The sequence below is a fragment of the Gymnoscopelus microlampas genome, assembly GCF_963454915.1.
Source record: "Gymnoscopelus microlampas genome assembly, chromosome: 5".
NCBI lineage: Eukaryota > Metazoa > Chordata > Actinopteri > Myctophiformes > Myctophidae > Gymnoscopelus > Gymnoscopelus microlampas.
In genome coordinates, this window is record NC_139942.1 from 46,963,199 (window position 1) to 46,978,159 (window position 14,961).

Here is a 14,961-nt window from a genome sequence, read left to right on the forward strand (position 1 = left end):
CAAGGAACATGCGATGAAAAGGCACCAAACAAATCACACAACATTAGCCTTCTATCTTGCTGGCGAATATCCACAAAGACACAAAGCATGCCTTGGATTGTCGAGCTTGATTTATACTTTGTCGTACGACAGTGTCATGCGTGGGGCAAACTAGCCGATCTGCAAGCACGTGATGACGCGTCGTGGGCTTGCAGATCAGCTATTTTCAGCAGTATCACACACCGGGGTATGACCTAGTACAAGTTGCTGGTTAAATACCTTGCCTGCCTTCACTACATACTGCAGGATAGTTCTGGGTAGCTTAATGATAGCCTTGGGCAAAGCCAATACTGCAGAGGCAAATGTTCCAATAGCACGCTAGAGAGAAAGGGACAAGTCGGCAGAGGGTTAGTAGACAGATTTGATCAACAAAAGTGGGTCAGAGTGTTAGTCGATTAGTTAGATAATTAATTGATCCCCAGAGGAAATTGATCAGAGCAACAGCGACGACGGAGTCAAGATAATTATACAGTAAAATAACACAGTAAAAGACAGTTATACAATGACATGTAAGAATAGAACAACGATTAAATTAAGAACCGAGCTTAAGAGCGACTCCACCCTGAAACAGAGACAGAGAGAGAGAGAGAGAGAGGTGAGCCCATTCTAACCTGGAACGCTGATTTCTTTGGTGGCTCCTCGTCTTTACTCTCCTCCTCCTCCTCCTCTTCCTCACTGTCGGTTTCAAACAAGTAATAATCTCCACTTCTAACCACTGAGGGGCAGAGAGTAAAGGATGGTTATACGCCATGCAGTCAAAACTTGACGGCTAATAAGTCACTCAACTATTCATATTTTCTTTTGTAAAATCAGAGCTCAAGGAAGGGAGGCTCCCTTCCTGGAAAGTTGTTTTAGAAATAGACACCTGTCACACTTAACACACTTAACGCACTCATCACACTTAACTTACACTCATCACACTTATCTTAATCCATTAAGACCGGGAAAGGATCTGTAATTTTAGATTGTAACCACTTTAACCATTATTTTATACTTTGGCTATTCAGAGCTTGTAGATCTGTTATTTTTGAAAAATCATGTTTTTTTTTTGCAAATCTTTGAATATATATATTTTTAAAGCGAACATTTGTAACTCAAATCTTTGCTTCTGGGGGTTCCTGGAACTAAATATTTTCAATGGTCTATGAAATGAATACCAAGGACCTCAACGGAAACAAGTCCGCAAGGACTTTTTTGGACAGACCTTTTAGACAAAAGTAACATAAATGTAACTGCAATGTTTTACATTCTTTTTGCCTAATAAAAATTTCAATCAATGAAAAGATGGGGGTCCGCGACCAAATACATATCATTTTGGGGGTCCTTGACATGAAAAGGTTTGAGAACTACTGATATTTTTGTAGAATCGGCCTCAGGTCTTAATGGGTTAACACACTCATCACCGTCAACACACTCATCACACTTAACACACTCATCACACTTAACACACTCATCCACACTTATTACACTCAGCAACACTTTAACTTTTATTACTTTATCTCAGCACTTCCAAGTATTTTATTAAATGTGCTATACCCATTGCGTAAGACTGTATTTCAGGTCTATAATGCATTACAATGCACTTATAAAGGCTTCATAACACTCGTTATAAATATTTCTTAATTATGCATAACAACTTATAACAAAGACAATTTATAGCTGACTAAGTTATGGTAGTTATAATGTGCTGTTCCAATGAGCTTATAATGCATTATGACCAGCACTTGTAATACACCATAGACCTTGTTGTAAGTTGCCATATATGATTATAAACATTTATAATGAGTGTTATAATGCCTTATAAGTAATGCCTATAGTGTTACCACACATTGCATGAAACAAATATTTCAATCGACAACTTGTATTCATCCACACTTTTGCACTCATCCATCTACACACGTAAATAGACAACACTGTTAAAATGTTGAGGAAAAGAGAAAATGTTAGAGGACACAATGGGAAAAGACAGCATAACTGACAACAATCCTACTTATGAACCTACTTTTTTCACTGACGAAAACTAAATAAAAACTAAGCAATGGTGACTAAAACTATGACTAAATATATTGACAATTTCATCAACACATAAAAACTAGATTAAAATGTTAAGGACTAGTGGAGAAGAGATCCTGTAGAACTAAATGATAAGTCATTTTATGTTTGGTTGTATGTATGCAGATGTCACGCTCCGAAAATAGCCGATCTACAAGCCAAAATACATTTTAGCTGACTAAATCAACTGTAGATTTAGTCGACTAAAACCGTATGATATTTAGTCAATATATCTTATGATATTCAGTCACTAGACTAAAACTAAAACATTTCAAATTACTAAAATATGACTGAAACTAAATGGAATTTTATTAAAAAGACAGTACAAGACAAGACAAAAACTAAATCAAAATTTGCTGTCAAAATTAACACTGGTTATGCATCAAGGACAGTCATGTTTTACAGTCCAGGAGCACAGTGTGTAAACGCTATAGTTCACAGAGCATGTTGTTCATTATGGTCTAGATTTGACAATCAGCATCAGAAGAATGCAATGAGATAAGAGGAGGCTGGCTTATGTCCTTGAACAGAAGAAGGGGGGACGGGGGGATGCTGGGGACGGGGGTCATGAAGATGAGATGGTCAAATCACAAGAGGAATGGAAAAATGGAGGAAGTGGGGAAACTATTCCAAAGAATGCCACATGAGAGTGCAGTAATATCAAAGACATGACTTGCAAACCAAACAGGTTATACCTCAGAGAATTGCTGCAATCGTTTCTTTCTTTTTTTAAATACCCAACAAATGTTGTTAATAGAACTATGACTGTTCATTTTACACACGGTAAATTTGATAGCAGCGTCTTTCTCCTTGGCTACGACCTGTCGGGGTGAGCATGTCTATGAGCAAAGAATGAATGAATCCCTTCACCCTCTCGTACAAAACTTATTACAACATTTCCTTGACAGAAAGGGGGAAGGGGACCTCATGTCTTTGCAGCAAAATAGTTGCTCAACAACAAGAGAGATTCCCTACTGTGGGCTCATCGGGGGGGAGGCCAGGTGATGACGGAGAGGCTGATTCACATGTAAGCACGTGTTTCCGAAGAACCACTGTTACAAACGTCCAGCTTTTAGTCATTTTCTTTTTAATTTGTGAGCCATCTATTTAAGGCAACCCTTAGTACCGATATACCAACACTGTCCATTGGCTTTAATCATAATGAACCCTAGCACCACAATGGAGACAAGCCCTCAGGGCTTCTTGTGTTAACCTTTTAGCATTATTATATAACTGTACCTCTGCACTTTTTGCAAACTGTTCAAATCAATCCCCTATACTATAGCACCCTATAATAGGCAAAAATAGGCAAATATTCACAAAAAATAGTCGATCTATAAGCTCACAACGCGTCTCAAAGGGGGAGAAAAGCAAAGGGGCCAAGTATACAGACCTCTGGCGGACCCCGGGTTAACGAAGTATATAGGGTTTACAGTAGGGATGTTAACAATTAATCTATAATCAATTCATTGCCGTTAAGAATTTAATCGATTAAATGTATTTTTTTTTTACAGGTATGGTGTGTGTGATATCAATTGTGAGCTTACCATAATCACAGTAATCCTTAACACATTGCGTGCCAATTCTACGCAAACCTAAATAATTGCGCAGCGTGCCAGTCGCGTAGTTCTACGCGAAGTGGTCTTTTTTTTCTCTTTTTTTTCTCAGTGACACATTTCATTGTAGCACACCCGGATATGGAAATATCCGTATCCGGAGATTTTCGCTTCCCCTAATCCGCCATTATCTCTGAGTTGTTTTTCTCCTCGCTGAACGCTGTTTAACAGAAACCGCGACTACTGCAAAATGGAATGTCGCCGATTGAAACGGTCTTCTCTGGGCCACTCACACAGCTACCCTGTGTGTCTACAAACAGTTTAACGCGCGATCATAAGGTATTTAGCGAGGTCTGTGGCGACGTGAAAAAAACATAAATAAATCGCTGGCACTGGTGAGTACATTATGATATTAAACTCTGGCGTGGAATGTGTTAATCATATTCCATCATATTCAAGGGCTTTTGGAGAGAAATGAGACAGACTCCATAGAGCCCTGCAGAGGGGAGGTGTGCGTGTCTGTGTCCAGCTGATGCTCGTTGATGCTCGTTAATGTTATATACATCAGGGCAATTATGTTTCTGCTCTCACAAGAATTTTCCTTTTGGTCCTAAAAAACGCTGCTTATCAATGAATCGATAGATAAGGTTATCAACTATCAATGAATTAATTAATCAATAATTTGCATCCCTAGTTTACAGTAAGTGGTTATGGAAGTGTCTCTCTCTACACATTGTGTTACAGTACAGTTACTGAATTGCCAGGTAATGAGGGTCCTTAAATAGACACAGAAAAGGACTAAAAAGATCTGGACAGAAGAGAGGGAGGCTTTTTAGTTCCTTCTGAGCCCAGTGGGGGGGGCAGTATGGGAATCCTCTGAGTTCTGGTCAAGGACACAAGGGCCAATCAGAATGGAGGAAGTATAAAAGGGGTTGATGGGTCAACCTACTGGAAGCATGGTCGACCCACGGCCTCCACCACTGCTTTTTTTTGGTCTTGGCTTTCGTTCGCTCTGCTCCTAAAATTTACACAAATAGATCAGTAGTAGAACATTTGATGAATACATCCTTGTGTGTACTTCAAAGGCAAAAAATATAACTATTTTCTTTTAACGTTTAGATTAAATATAACAAAATATCGTTGCGGTCGGGCAGAAACCTCTTATCTCCATATTCTAACTTTTGTGTTTTTTTTCTTAAATTAACGCCCTACTTGATCATACTACAGCGTCACAAAAAAGCATCAATAGTAGCAGATCTGCAAGCTCGAAACGCAGCTCGAAACGCAGCGCGAAGCGTCGCGTTTTGAGCTTGCCGATCTGCTACTGTTGATGCTTTTGAATTTGAATCCTAAAAAGTGTCCAGTTTTGGACATATGAGGTTTGCCACCCGACAGAGACGATATAATGCATCGCTACACATTACTAGGGTTATTTTATTCAGCTTATATTATCATCGTTATCTGCCCTTTGTCATATACTGTACCGTCATCCTCCTCTTCCTCTTCAACCGGCTGGACGGGGGGGGTCTCCCCGAGTCCGGGGCCCTCTCCTCCTCCTCCGTCCATGGACTGCACCAAACTCAACATCTTCTCCTTGCCCCTCTTAAACTTCTCCTGACGCATCTTAATGCGGTCCATCCTGATTTGATCAGAGAGAGGAGGAGGGATGGGCTCAGAATTAACCCATTCAATCCGGGAACGCATCTGTGTCATTTTTAGATTAGAGCTATATCCATTATTTTATACTTTGGCGATTCAAAAATAGCAGATCTGCAAGCTCACAGCGCGGCACCGAGTGCCGTGCTACGAGCTTGTAGATCTGCTATTTTTGAAAAATCTTGATAATTTTGTGCAAATCTTTGAATACATATATTTTTTTAAACAACGTTTTTAACTCAAATCTTTGCTCCTGGATGTCCCTGGAACAAAATATTTGACAAATGTTCGCTTTAAAAAAAAAAGACTCAAAGATTTGCAAACATTTTCACGATTTTTTTTTTTTGCAGATCTACAAGCTCTTATTGTTGAATTTTGAAGATTTTCAAGATCTAAAATGACAGAGATGCATAAACGGATTGAATAGGTTAACACACACACACACACGCACACCCCCATTGCTGACTTCCAAACAACACTGTCTGTAAACATAAAGTCCACATATGGAAATTAAGGTACATTATAGTACAGAGGAGTGCTCATTAGGGCAGGTAAGTGCATATTAACAGGACTTATGAGTAACTCCTGAGGCAATTCTAAGTGGCGGAAATACATGGTTAGCATGTATTAGTGTGTCCACTCTGGGATTGGTTCCTGGAATGGGTGTAAGGTAAACATAGGTAAGGTTTTAATCATCACTAAATACTTTCCGTAGCACAGATTTAATCTTGCTTTCATAACTATCAAATGCTTGGGACTTTGATAACCAAGGAGTCAATCTGACATAGGTGTGTAGAACATAGATTTACGAATAAAGCACAAATACATTTGATGTTGTCTGATTAATTTAACCCAAAATACACAAAATCCATCTATGAAATGGAAAATATAATCTATGAAACCCAATTTGAGCCCAGTTTAAGTGAAAATCTGGAATGTGTGCCCTTGAACTATGCTTAATGGGAGAAAAAACAGTCTCTTTCCATTTCAAATAGAAGCCATATGCTTGCGTAAATGGGAGAGGACTAAATTGTAGGTTACTGTCTCTTTATCATTTTAAATAGAAGCCGTACAGTACATTTTCAGACAGAGGACTAAATGGTTGAAGGCTCACTGTCTCTTTATCATTTTAAATAGAAGCCACAGAGGACTAAATGGTTGAAGGCTCCACTGTCTCTTTATCATTTTAAATAGAAGCCATGCAGTGTTGTGTTCAGACAAAGGAGAGTTATGAGGCTCACTGTCTCTTCAGCTGCTCCATTGACTTGTGTTCCTCCTCCAGTCGCGCTCTCACTGCCTTCACTATGGTGGCCTGGAAGAGCTCCGCCCCTCTGGAACCCCAAACACACACATCAGCAACAACCTCTCAGCTGTATCAAATTTTGACTCATAATGCATATGGCCTTACACATTAAAGGAGTAGTTCACCCAAAACAATACTTATTGTCTTTCAATTACACACCCCATGAAGCCTTGAATTCATGGATTTTTTTTTTTTAAGCCAATAATTTGATGACCGGCGGAAAGATGCTAATGTCTCCGGTAGGAGACTCAAATGCAGGTCAACTGAGTCTCCTACCGGAGACATTAGCATCTTTCCGCCGGTCATCAAATTATTGGCTCAGCAATGCGACAAAAACAAAAACATCTCCATGAATTCAAGGCTTCATGGGGTGTGTAATTGATAGACAATAAGCATTTTTTTGGGTGAACTACTCCTTTAACATCACTGTTAATTTAACTCCGAAGCATGTACAAATAGGGTGTACAAATAGAACCAAATGGACCCACATTTGGTCTATGTTTAAACATTGCTACGTGACGGAAACAAGCCTTTGGCTTTTTTTATGTCTCACCCATTTGCCGTTTCTTTTTTTGGTACTCGTTGTACTACTGTACTTTAAAAAATGTGTCAATAAAATATTAAATCAATCAATCAATCAATCAATCAATCAGTCAACACTGAGGATTTTACTGTGTACAGATCCAGAGTGCAGTATACAGTACCTGGACGCTAGGATCTGCGAGGCCCGGATGTCTGCGACCACGTGGAGGAAGTAGTAGCTCATGAACACTCTCCTCTGGAGGAGCAGGAAGGCAAAGCAGATGCTGTCCCAGATGATGCCGGCCTCGTCGCTGGGCAGCTCACAACGTGTTTCCCCTGAAATAGTGAGGAATTAAATGCTACCTGTGGTTCATAATGGAAAGCATGTACAATTAGAGAAAATGTATATCTTTTTTAATCTCTGGGAATCTACACAGTAAATTCAGAGAGTGTACAAATGGACAGGTAACCAACAGCCATCAAAAAGTGCGACTCCCTGCCCTCCTTCAAAAGAGCACCGGTCTACAATTTGCAACTGGACCTAGACAAGTCTTCTACTTTGCCAAAAGAAATGACCCGTCACAATTTTTCCTGTATATACTTTCACTGCTCCTAGTATTGACGATCTCTTGTATCGTATTGTAAGTATTGAGGGCGTACTAAATTGACCCTTACAAGTCTGTAACTCTGACAGTATACAAATGGAACCGTCAGGGTCCATTTGTTATACTGTCAGAGTTAGGGGTGTCCTTGAAATGTACGTTTTAGAAACACTGAGGTGGAATGATTGTATGTCTTACGCAGCAGGTTCTGGTCCAAGGTGATGTTGTAGTCCTTGATGGTACAGGCCAAGCTGAACAGCTGGATCAACCAGCAGTGTACGATCAGGGAGTTGATGTAGCCACAGGCCAGGATCTGAACAACAACACACAACAATAAGGACTCAGTGGAATACTTTGTGCATTATTTAGCCCAGGGGTATTCAACATTTTTTTCAGGCCAAGGAGAACCCCTTAGCTGAGAGAGAGAGATGAAATAGGGAACCCCTAGTACATACTTCTTAAAATTGTGTTGCAGATTAAACTTTTTTCATAGATTTCCTTTCATTACACATAATCTTTTCTATTAATATGTTGGATTAATTTTAAAGTGTTCAGACATCTACACAAAACATCTTTGCCAAAAATAGTACATCTACAAGTTAACAGCGTGTTGCAGACGCGTTGTGAGCTTGTAGATATGCTATTTTCAGCAAATGTTCCCCCAGAATAGGGATGCTATAGGGTTCAAGTGGTTCATGTAAAAGATTTGGCGGCCCGCCTGCAGTAACTCTGAGGACGCCCTGTTGAAGTACCGTGATTTAGCCTATTGTAAAGTTGTAAATCATCTATGTCAGTTTCATTAGTACTACTGTACATAATATTAGTGCAGTGAAGTTCTACCATGCCCGCAGTATTGTAAACAAACATAATTTATAAAGCGCCTTTCAAAACATCGTTACAAGGTGCTGTACGAAATACAATTATAAAACCATAAAGTTAACAGAGCAACATAGGCGCTATAAAACATTATACAACAAAGTGCTTGCGGAACAAGTGTGTTTTTAAAAAGATTCTTAAAACAGCCGACTGACTGCGGTTTAGATAACGACTACTGCAAATGCTCGGTCACCCTTAGTTTTGAGTCTTGCCATTGGGTATTGTAATTGCTCCTGTGTGTGTGATTGGGAATAGATATAAGTCAGAAAAACAGATGTGTAGATTGTCATGAAACTTGGTGGGGATTATCAGTAGGCCGCCCTGAAGAGATGAGCAACTTTTGGGTAAGAAAGACCAATCAAGGTCAAGGGCAAAACAGAGAATAGAATGTGGACTTTTGTGAAAGTTTTTTATAATCAACTAAATTTATAATCAACTAAATTAATCAACTAATAAATATAATCAACTAAGTGGCTCACAATGCGATGCATTGTGAGCTTGTAGATCTGCTATTTTCACAAGATTTTAATACATTTTATAAATTTAAAAACTTGTGAAACGGGACAGTTTGCATAATGAGTACTTTAAGTACATTTTGATATCAATACTTTTGTACTTTTTTAATTCCGGACTTTTACTTGTAACAGAGTATTTCTACATTGCAGTATTGATACTTTGAAATGTGAGAACTTGGACATAGGACACTCACGGAGAGGATGTTCTTCATGGTGATGACAAAGATGTTGTAGGCGATCAGGAAGTCCCAGTAGTGAAGGATCTTTTTGATTGGCTTGAGCAGCAGGTCACCCCCGAAGAGCAGGAAGTAGAAGCAGGCCACCAGGTAGCCCATGCAGAAGACACTGATGCGCGTGGTGCCGGTGATGAAGATGATGGTGAGCACGAACCAGAAAAGGTAGCTGAACATGATCACCTTGAGCATGTCCAGGTAGGACCTACAGGATCATGACACATTATGGTTAGATCTAAACCCATTGAGACCTGGAACGCATTTGTGTCATTTTTTGATTTGAGCTAAAAAGCATTATTTTACACTTTGGCTATTCAAAAATAGCAGATCTACAAGCTCATAGCAAGAGCTTGTAGATCTGCTATTTTTGAAAAATCGTGAAAATGTGTGCAAATCTTTGAATATATATATTCATTTAAAGCGAACATTTTTTACTCAAAGCTTTGCTTCTGGGGGTCCCTGGAGCAAAACATTTTGATATGGGGGTTGGCGGCCAAATACATATCATTTTGGGGGTCCTTGACATGAAAAGGTTTGAGCACCACTGATAAAAAAACATATGTTTTTCAGAATACTGTTTAGATTTAGAAGACATTTGTAGAATTGGCTTCAGGTCTTATATAATGGGTTAAGACCTGAGGCCGATTCTATAAATGCCATAAATTCTGGCTGCAGCCCCCTTAAAAATAATAATATACCATAATTAAATGGCAAAAATAAAATAAAAAATCCTACAGGGAGAGCCATGCCGTAAAAACATACTGTGCTGTCAAAGATAATGGACCTAATATAATTTCTATAATGCACAATAAAATAATTCTTTAATACCCATACATTTCTAACAAAAAAATATGTATTTATAATTATTAATTCAGTTTCCTATAATGCAGTTTTACACACAGTATGGATCCATTTATATAATTATTTTACACAGTATGTAATGCATACAGTAATTCTCCCATCAATCCCAATTACCACGTCACTTATTGTCAGAACAAGGGTAAGAAGAGTGTGATCGATGGCTCTGCAACCCGATCCCCTGTCACTCAGCTACAGGTACACACAGCTATACGTTCCCAACACAACAAACACGCTAAAAGCATGCGTATGGATCTTGCTTTTTTATCACGGTGGGGATAGTGCATCTCCAGTGGTCCCTTAATGCGATGCCGGGGGCCCCGGGGCAGAGAACACATACAGTAGGAAGTCAGCGTGCATTAACTACGATGGACCCGGCACAAGCATGATGGGACCCTAAACAAACAGAACAATACTGGTGGTGGTCTGATGAAGTGGGCTTTGATAGGGCTGCTGCTACTGTAATGCTGCTGGACGGTCTGGAGGAGAGGCTGAGTGAGTGGCCTTGGTTCATCACCGTGTGTGTGTGTGTGTGTGTGTGTGTGTGTGTGTGTGTGTGTGTGTGTGTGTGTGTGTGTGTGTGTGTGTGTGTGGGGAGAGAAAATACCTTTCCATACTTAAAAGCTATTTATTGAGTTAGAGTACAGGGCAAAAGCGTCTGAGTCGCAGAGTGACGGACAGAGTGTTTTTTGTGGGATTATGGATTGCCCACCCAACCCCACACAATCCACCCCAACCCCCACCCGCCCTTGTATCCGTAACTTGATCCTGGGAGGGAAGCGATGGCATAAGTGGTGCTGTGGTGCGGACAGACACACGCGCGTGCTGTGTGTGTGTGTGTGTGTGTGTGTGCTTTCTCTCTCTCTGTACTATAGGGCGTTGTTGATGGACACAGAGTGCGTTAATAAAAGACTTGTCCACTTTGTGCATCAAAAAAGTGGAATGTGAAGAGCAGATAATCAATGGCTGTGGACAGGTCAGGATGCTCTCGCTCGCCTTCTCTAATCCCGTGGTTCTCAACCTGTGGGTCGGGACCCCCAGGGGGGTCCCTACATGATTTTGGACAGACGTCAGTAAAATGAGAATTTAAGGACTTTCAAGACCTTTTTAATATCTAAAAAAGAAAGAAAGAAAGAAAAGAAATAAGACCATTACTGCATCAAAAGTAATGCCGACACACTATAACAACTTGTCAAATAATTTACGAAAGAGGGGCAACATTTTTGAAAATAGCCGATCTACAAGCTTGCAACGCCTCGAAACCTGAGGCGTTGTGAGCTTGTAGATTATTTTGGGGGGTCGCGGTTGAGAACCACTGCTCTAATCCCTTCTCTCTCTCTCTCTTCACCCCCCCTACCTGAATCATACAGAACATAAGAACATTCCTACCCACACTCCTCACAGATATTAACCACTTAAGCATTTATACTTTCAGAAATAGCAATGTGAGCTTATAGAGCAGCTATTTTTTTAACACATTTTGCCAATAATGGTATGCCCAAAATAGGGTCGCCAGGTTGAAAGTGGTTAATATCATGACTCAAGATTCAAAAAAAGTTATTATCCATCACATAGTGATAGGAAATGTCCTTAGGATAGGGAGCTCCCAAATAACAACCTAAAAACACGAAAGAAAATCTGTGAAATTAATAAATATTAAAGAGCAGTTTATTTCACAAAATAATGTATTGATATTTTTTTTTAATTAAAAAGAGTCAAAAAGTTCACAGCCTTGGACTATAGTCAGAGTCACTGGACTTGTTTGAATATGGGAATGGAGCGCCAGGGGGAGTTAAGAATGCAGAAGCTCAACAACAGACTTTGGTGTCTAAAAAGCATATTGACAGGAAAGAGGCAGAGGAGAAAACAGTGAAATCAGCTGGGGCAGTGTGTGAGCGGGAAATCAAGGCCACTCAGGGTTTATCGTTGTTTTGAGGGGCAGAAGGCCAAACTGAGAGGCCATGTCCCCCTTGGCCTCCATGAAATTACCGCACTGATACGCTCACATCTACATTGTGATAGAATATTTCTAATCTTGAACCCTATAGCATCCCTATTCTAAGGATAACTTGAGCCACAAATAGCAGATCAATGCGAGGCGTGGTGAGCTTGTAGAACGACTATTTTCGGCAAAGAGAGGGAAAAAAAGAGCAGACCACGTACAGAGTGAAAGGTCAAGTTGACTAAGGTTTAAGTGGTTAGATGTAATGTCTGAAAATATACATTAACATGAATCTAACATACACTGGTGATATTGCTGTCAAACAAGTCTATGACAAAGTTTTATCTGCAAAACAATGTTATACAATAGCCTACAGTATGTAGTGGGGGTCCCTGCTTCCTCTCTCGCTCTCAGATAGGGGGTCCTTGGTCTGAAAAACGTTGAAGACCCCTGGCATAGTCTATACCAGCGGTTGCCAAACTTTTTAGTTCAAGACCTAAAAGGGAAATTTGATGTCTCCCTGCATGGAACCCAAACTATAAAAATGGGTTTGCGACCCAAACATGTGTGTCCCGAATCCCGACCCAGTGTTTAGGAAACACTGGTCTATACCACTTATGGGACATATTCAACCAAACCTCCACACGGCTGCATATGATCGCAGTTGGCATCAAACCCTCTGACCTTGGTGGTGGTATTGAGCTAGACAAGACCGGATTCAATTATCCCTTATAATATGAGCTCCTATGTTCCTTTTCATCTTTATTCATCCAGAGAGAGGCTGCTATAGCTTTTGTCCAGCATAACAGTATAAGTGCTCTTCTCGAGTCAGGACTCTAATTCACATTCATACAGTTAACACAAAAACACAAAAAACACAAAGTTTGTGAGTTTGTATAGATGGGCTATTTTCACCGAATGTTCTCCTATTATGGCCAGAATAGGGACAGCAGGGTTCATGTGGTTAAACTGGTTAAAGCTTCTTGTCCAGTCATCTCTTTAAATCCAGCAGACAAATCTCACACTTTCAGAGTTAAATGAACACACTCAATTTTATTGCGCATCTGACTGGGTCGAGAGGCTGTCTAAGGCAGTGCTTCTCAATTTGTTTTCATGTCAAGGACCCCCAAATTGATATATATTTCAATCGACCATCGCGCACGCACCCTTTGTTTACATCCGGGTCCTCGTGGAGGCTTCTACAGCTCTAAACAGATCAGCGTAAACGGTAAGAACGCTGGCACTGGATGTACCCTGTTTTAAAAAGTGGCACTTGATGTGTTAAACAATGTTCGAAATAAAACTCATTCATTCATTCAATACTCTAATCTTAAAATAATAACCGAAAATAGCCTTTCTACAAGCTCTCAATGCGACTGCGACGTATTGAGAGCTTGTAGATCTGTGCAACATGCTTCTATAGAAGACATGCTGGCTTCTATGGAATCCAAATCAGTCGTGGCGACTGAAAACTTTAATCCATGTTGTACCTGCAGTGGATGAAGTCCGGGACGGGATTGTGGACGGCGAACGAGGCGGCGTCCAGGTCTCTGCAGATCTCCACGTTGTCTCCGGCCAGGAGGCGCACGGCCGCCTTGTTCTCGTCGTCAAAGACCTGCCTCTGGAGGGAGGCGCACAGCAGGAGCATGAAGTCATCTGGGAGGAAGAGGAGACAGGAGGGGAGAGACCAGAAGAAGTGAGGAGAGCAGACCAGAGGAGTGCATGGAGGAGGTGTACTACTGTATAATAGCCCTTTATCTCAGTCTCAGTATCGGTAAAGCAGTGATTCTCAACCTTTTTAATTTCAAGGACTCCCAGTTTGATATTGTTGCTGTCGGGCAGAAACCTCTTATATCTCCATATTTTAACTTTTTGTGTTTTTTCATAAATGAACGCCCTACTTGATCATACTACACATAAAATAATGGTTATAGCTCAAATCTAAAGAATAGGAGAACTGTTGCGCCTTTCTTTGTCCCTTAGGTGAGGATTAGCTGCAGGTGCGGTGGTCCCGAAAAACATAAAGCTGAACTGGCAAAAGGAGACTCGCTCACTGCATATAAATATAGGAAAAACTCCTTAGACGAAAAACTCCTACCAGGACCGAAAACGTTTTGCTTTTTAACTCACAGAGCACTTGAGCACAACATGGGCATCACAAAATAAAGAAAAACATTTTTCTTTAAGTCTCGTCTAAGGAGTTTTTCCTATATTTATATGCAGTGAGCGAGTCTCCTTTTGCCAGTTCAGCTTTATAGCTCAAATCTAAAATGACACAGATGCGTTGCCGGATTGAATGGGTTAAGAGCAAAAGAGTTCTCATTCATTCCTAGTAGGACAACAGAGAACAAAGTGATATACATACAGATGAGGAACAGTGGGTTGGGCTTGGTGTGGAAGTCTGGAACGTAGAGCCACTTCACCACCTTAGAGTCCGTGTTGGAGTTAGCAAACCTCCAGGGATAATCTAGAAGAATCACACAACGACAACCAGGGACTGAGTATGATTTATACACATTATATTCCAGTTCATGTTTCACATTTTCACAACGTTTCACACTATCCCTGAAACCCTCATCCTAATTTACAAGCTCATATAAAGTGTCACAGCGCGGCGTGTTTGTGAGATTGTAGATCTACAATTTTGTAGGCTGAGCAACAACATTGTGCGACAAAGTATAAACCATGCTTCAAGATCTCAATTCAAGGTAAGCTTTTGATAATCTTTGATAAAGATCAATTTCATTGATCCCTGTGGGGAAATGACATCATCGCAGCAGCATACGATGATAAATACAGCAGGAGAC

General features: G+C 40.3%; 1 protein-coding gene across 2 annotated transcripts in view; it reads right to left on the minus strand.

Moving 5' to 3' along the window:
• Positions 1–14,961, minus strand: part of piezo2b (piezo-type mechanosensitive ion channel component 2b) — a 143,310-nt gene that overhangs the window by 35,228 nt on the left and 93,121 nt on the right. The window contains exons 24-32 of one of the 2 annotated variants that reach the window (XM_084057136.1): positions 14,520–14,621; positions 13,645–13,810; positions 9,316–9,559; positions 7,929–8,043; positions 7,311–7,464; positions 6,545–6,634; positions 5,132–5,286; positions 4,597–4,659; positions 651–754 (exon numbers count right to left, since the gene is read on the minus strand). In XM_084057136.1, coding sequence (XP_083913262.1) covers positions 651–754; positions 4,597–4,659; positions 5,132–5,286; positions 6,545–6,634; positions 7,311–7,464; positions 7,929–8,043; positions 9,316–9,559; positions 13,645–13,810; positions 14,520–14,621 — 1,193 coding nt within the window. Of the gene's footprint in view, positions 1–650; positions 755–4,596; positions 4,666–5,131; positions 5,287–6,544; positions 6,635–7,310; positions 7,465–7,928; positions 8,044–9,315; positions 9,560–13,644; positions 13,811–14,519; positions 14,622–14,961 lie in introns of both variants that reach the window. The other variant, XM_084057135.1, reaches the window with a different exon arrangement.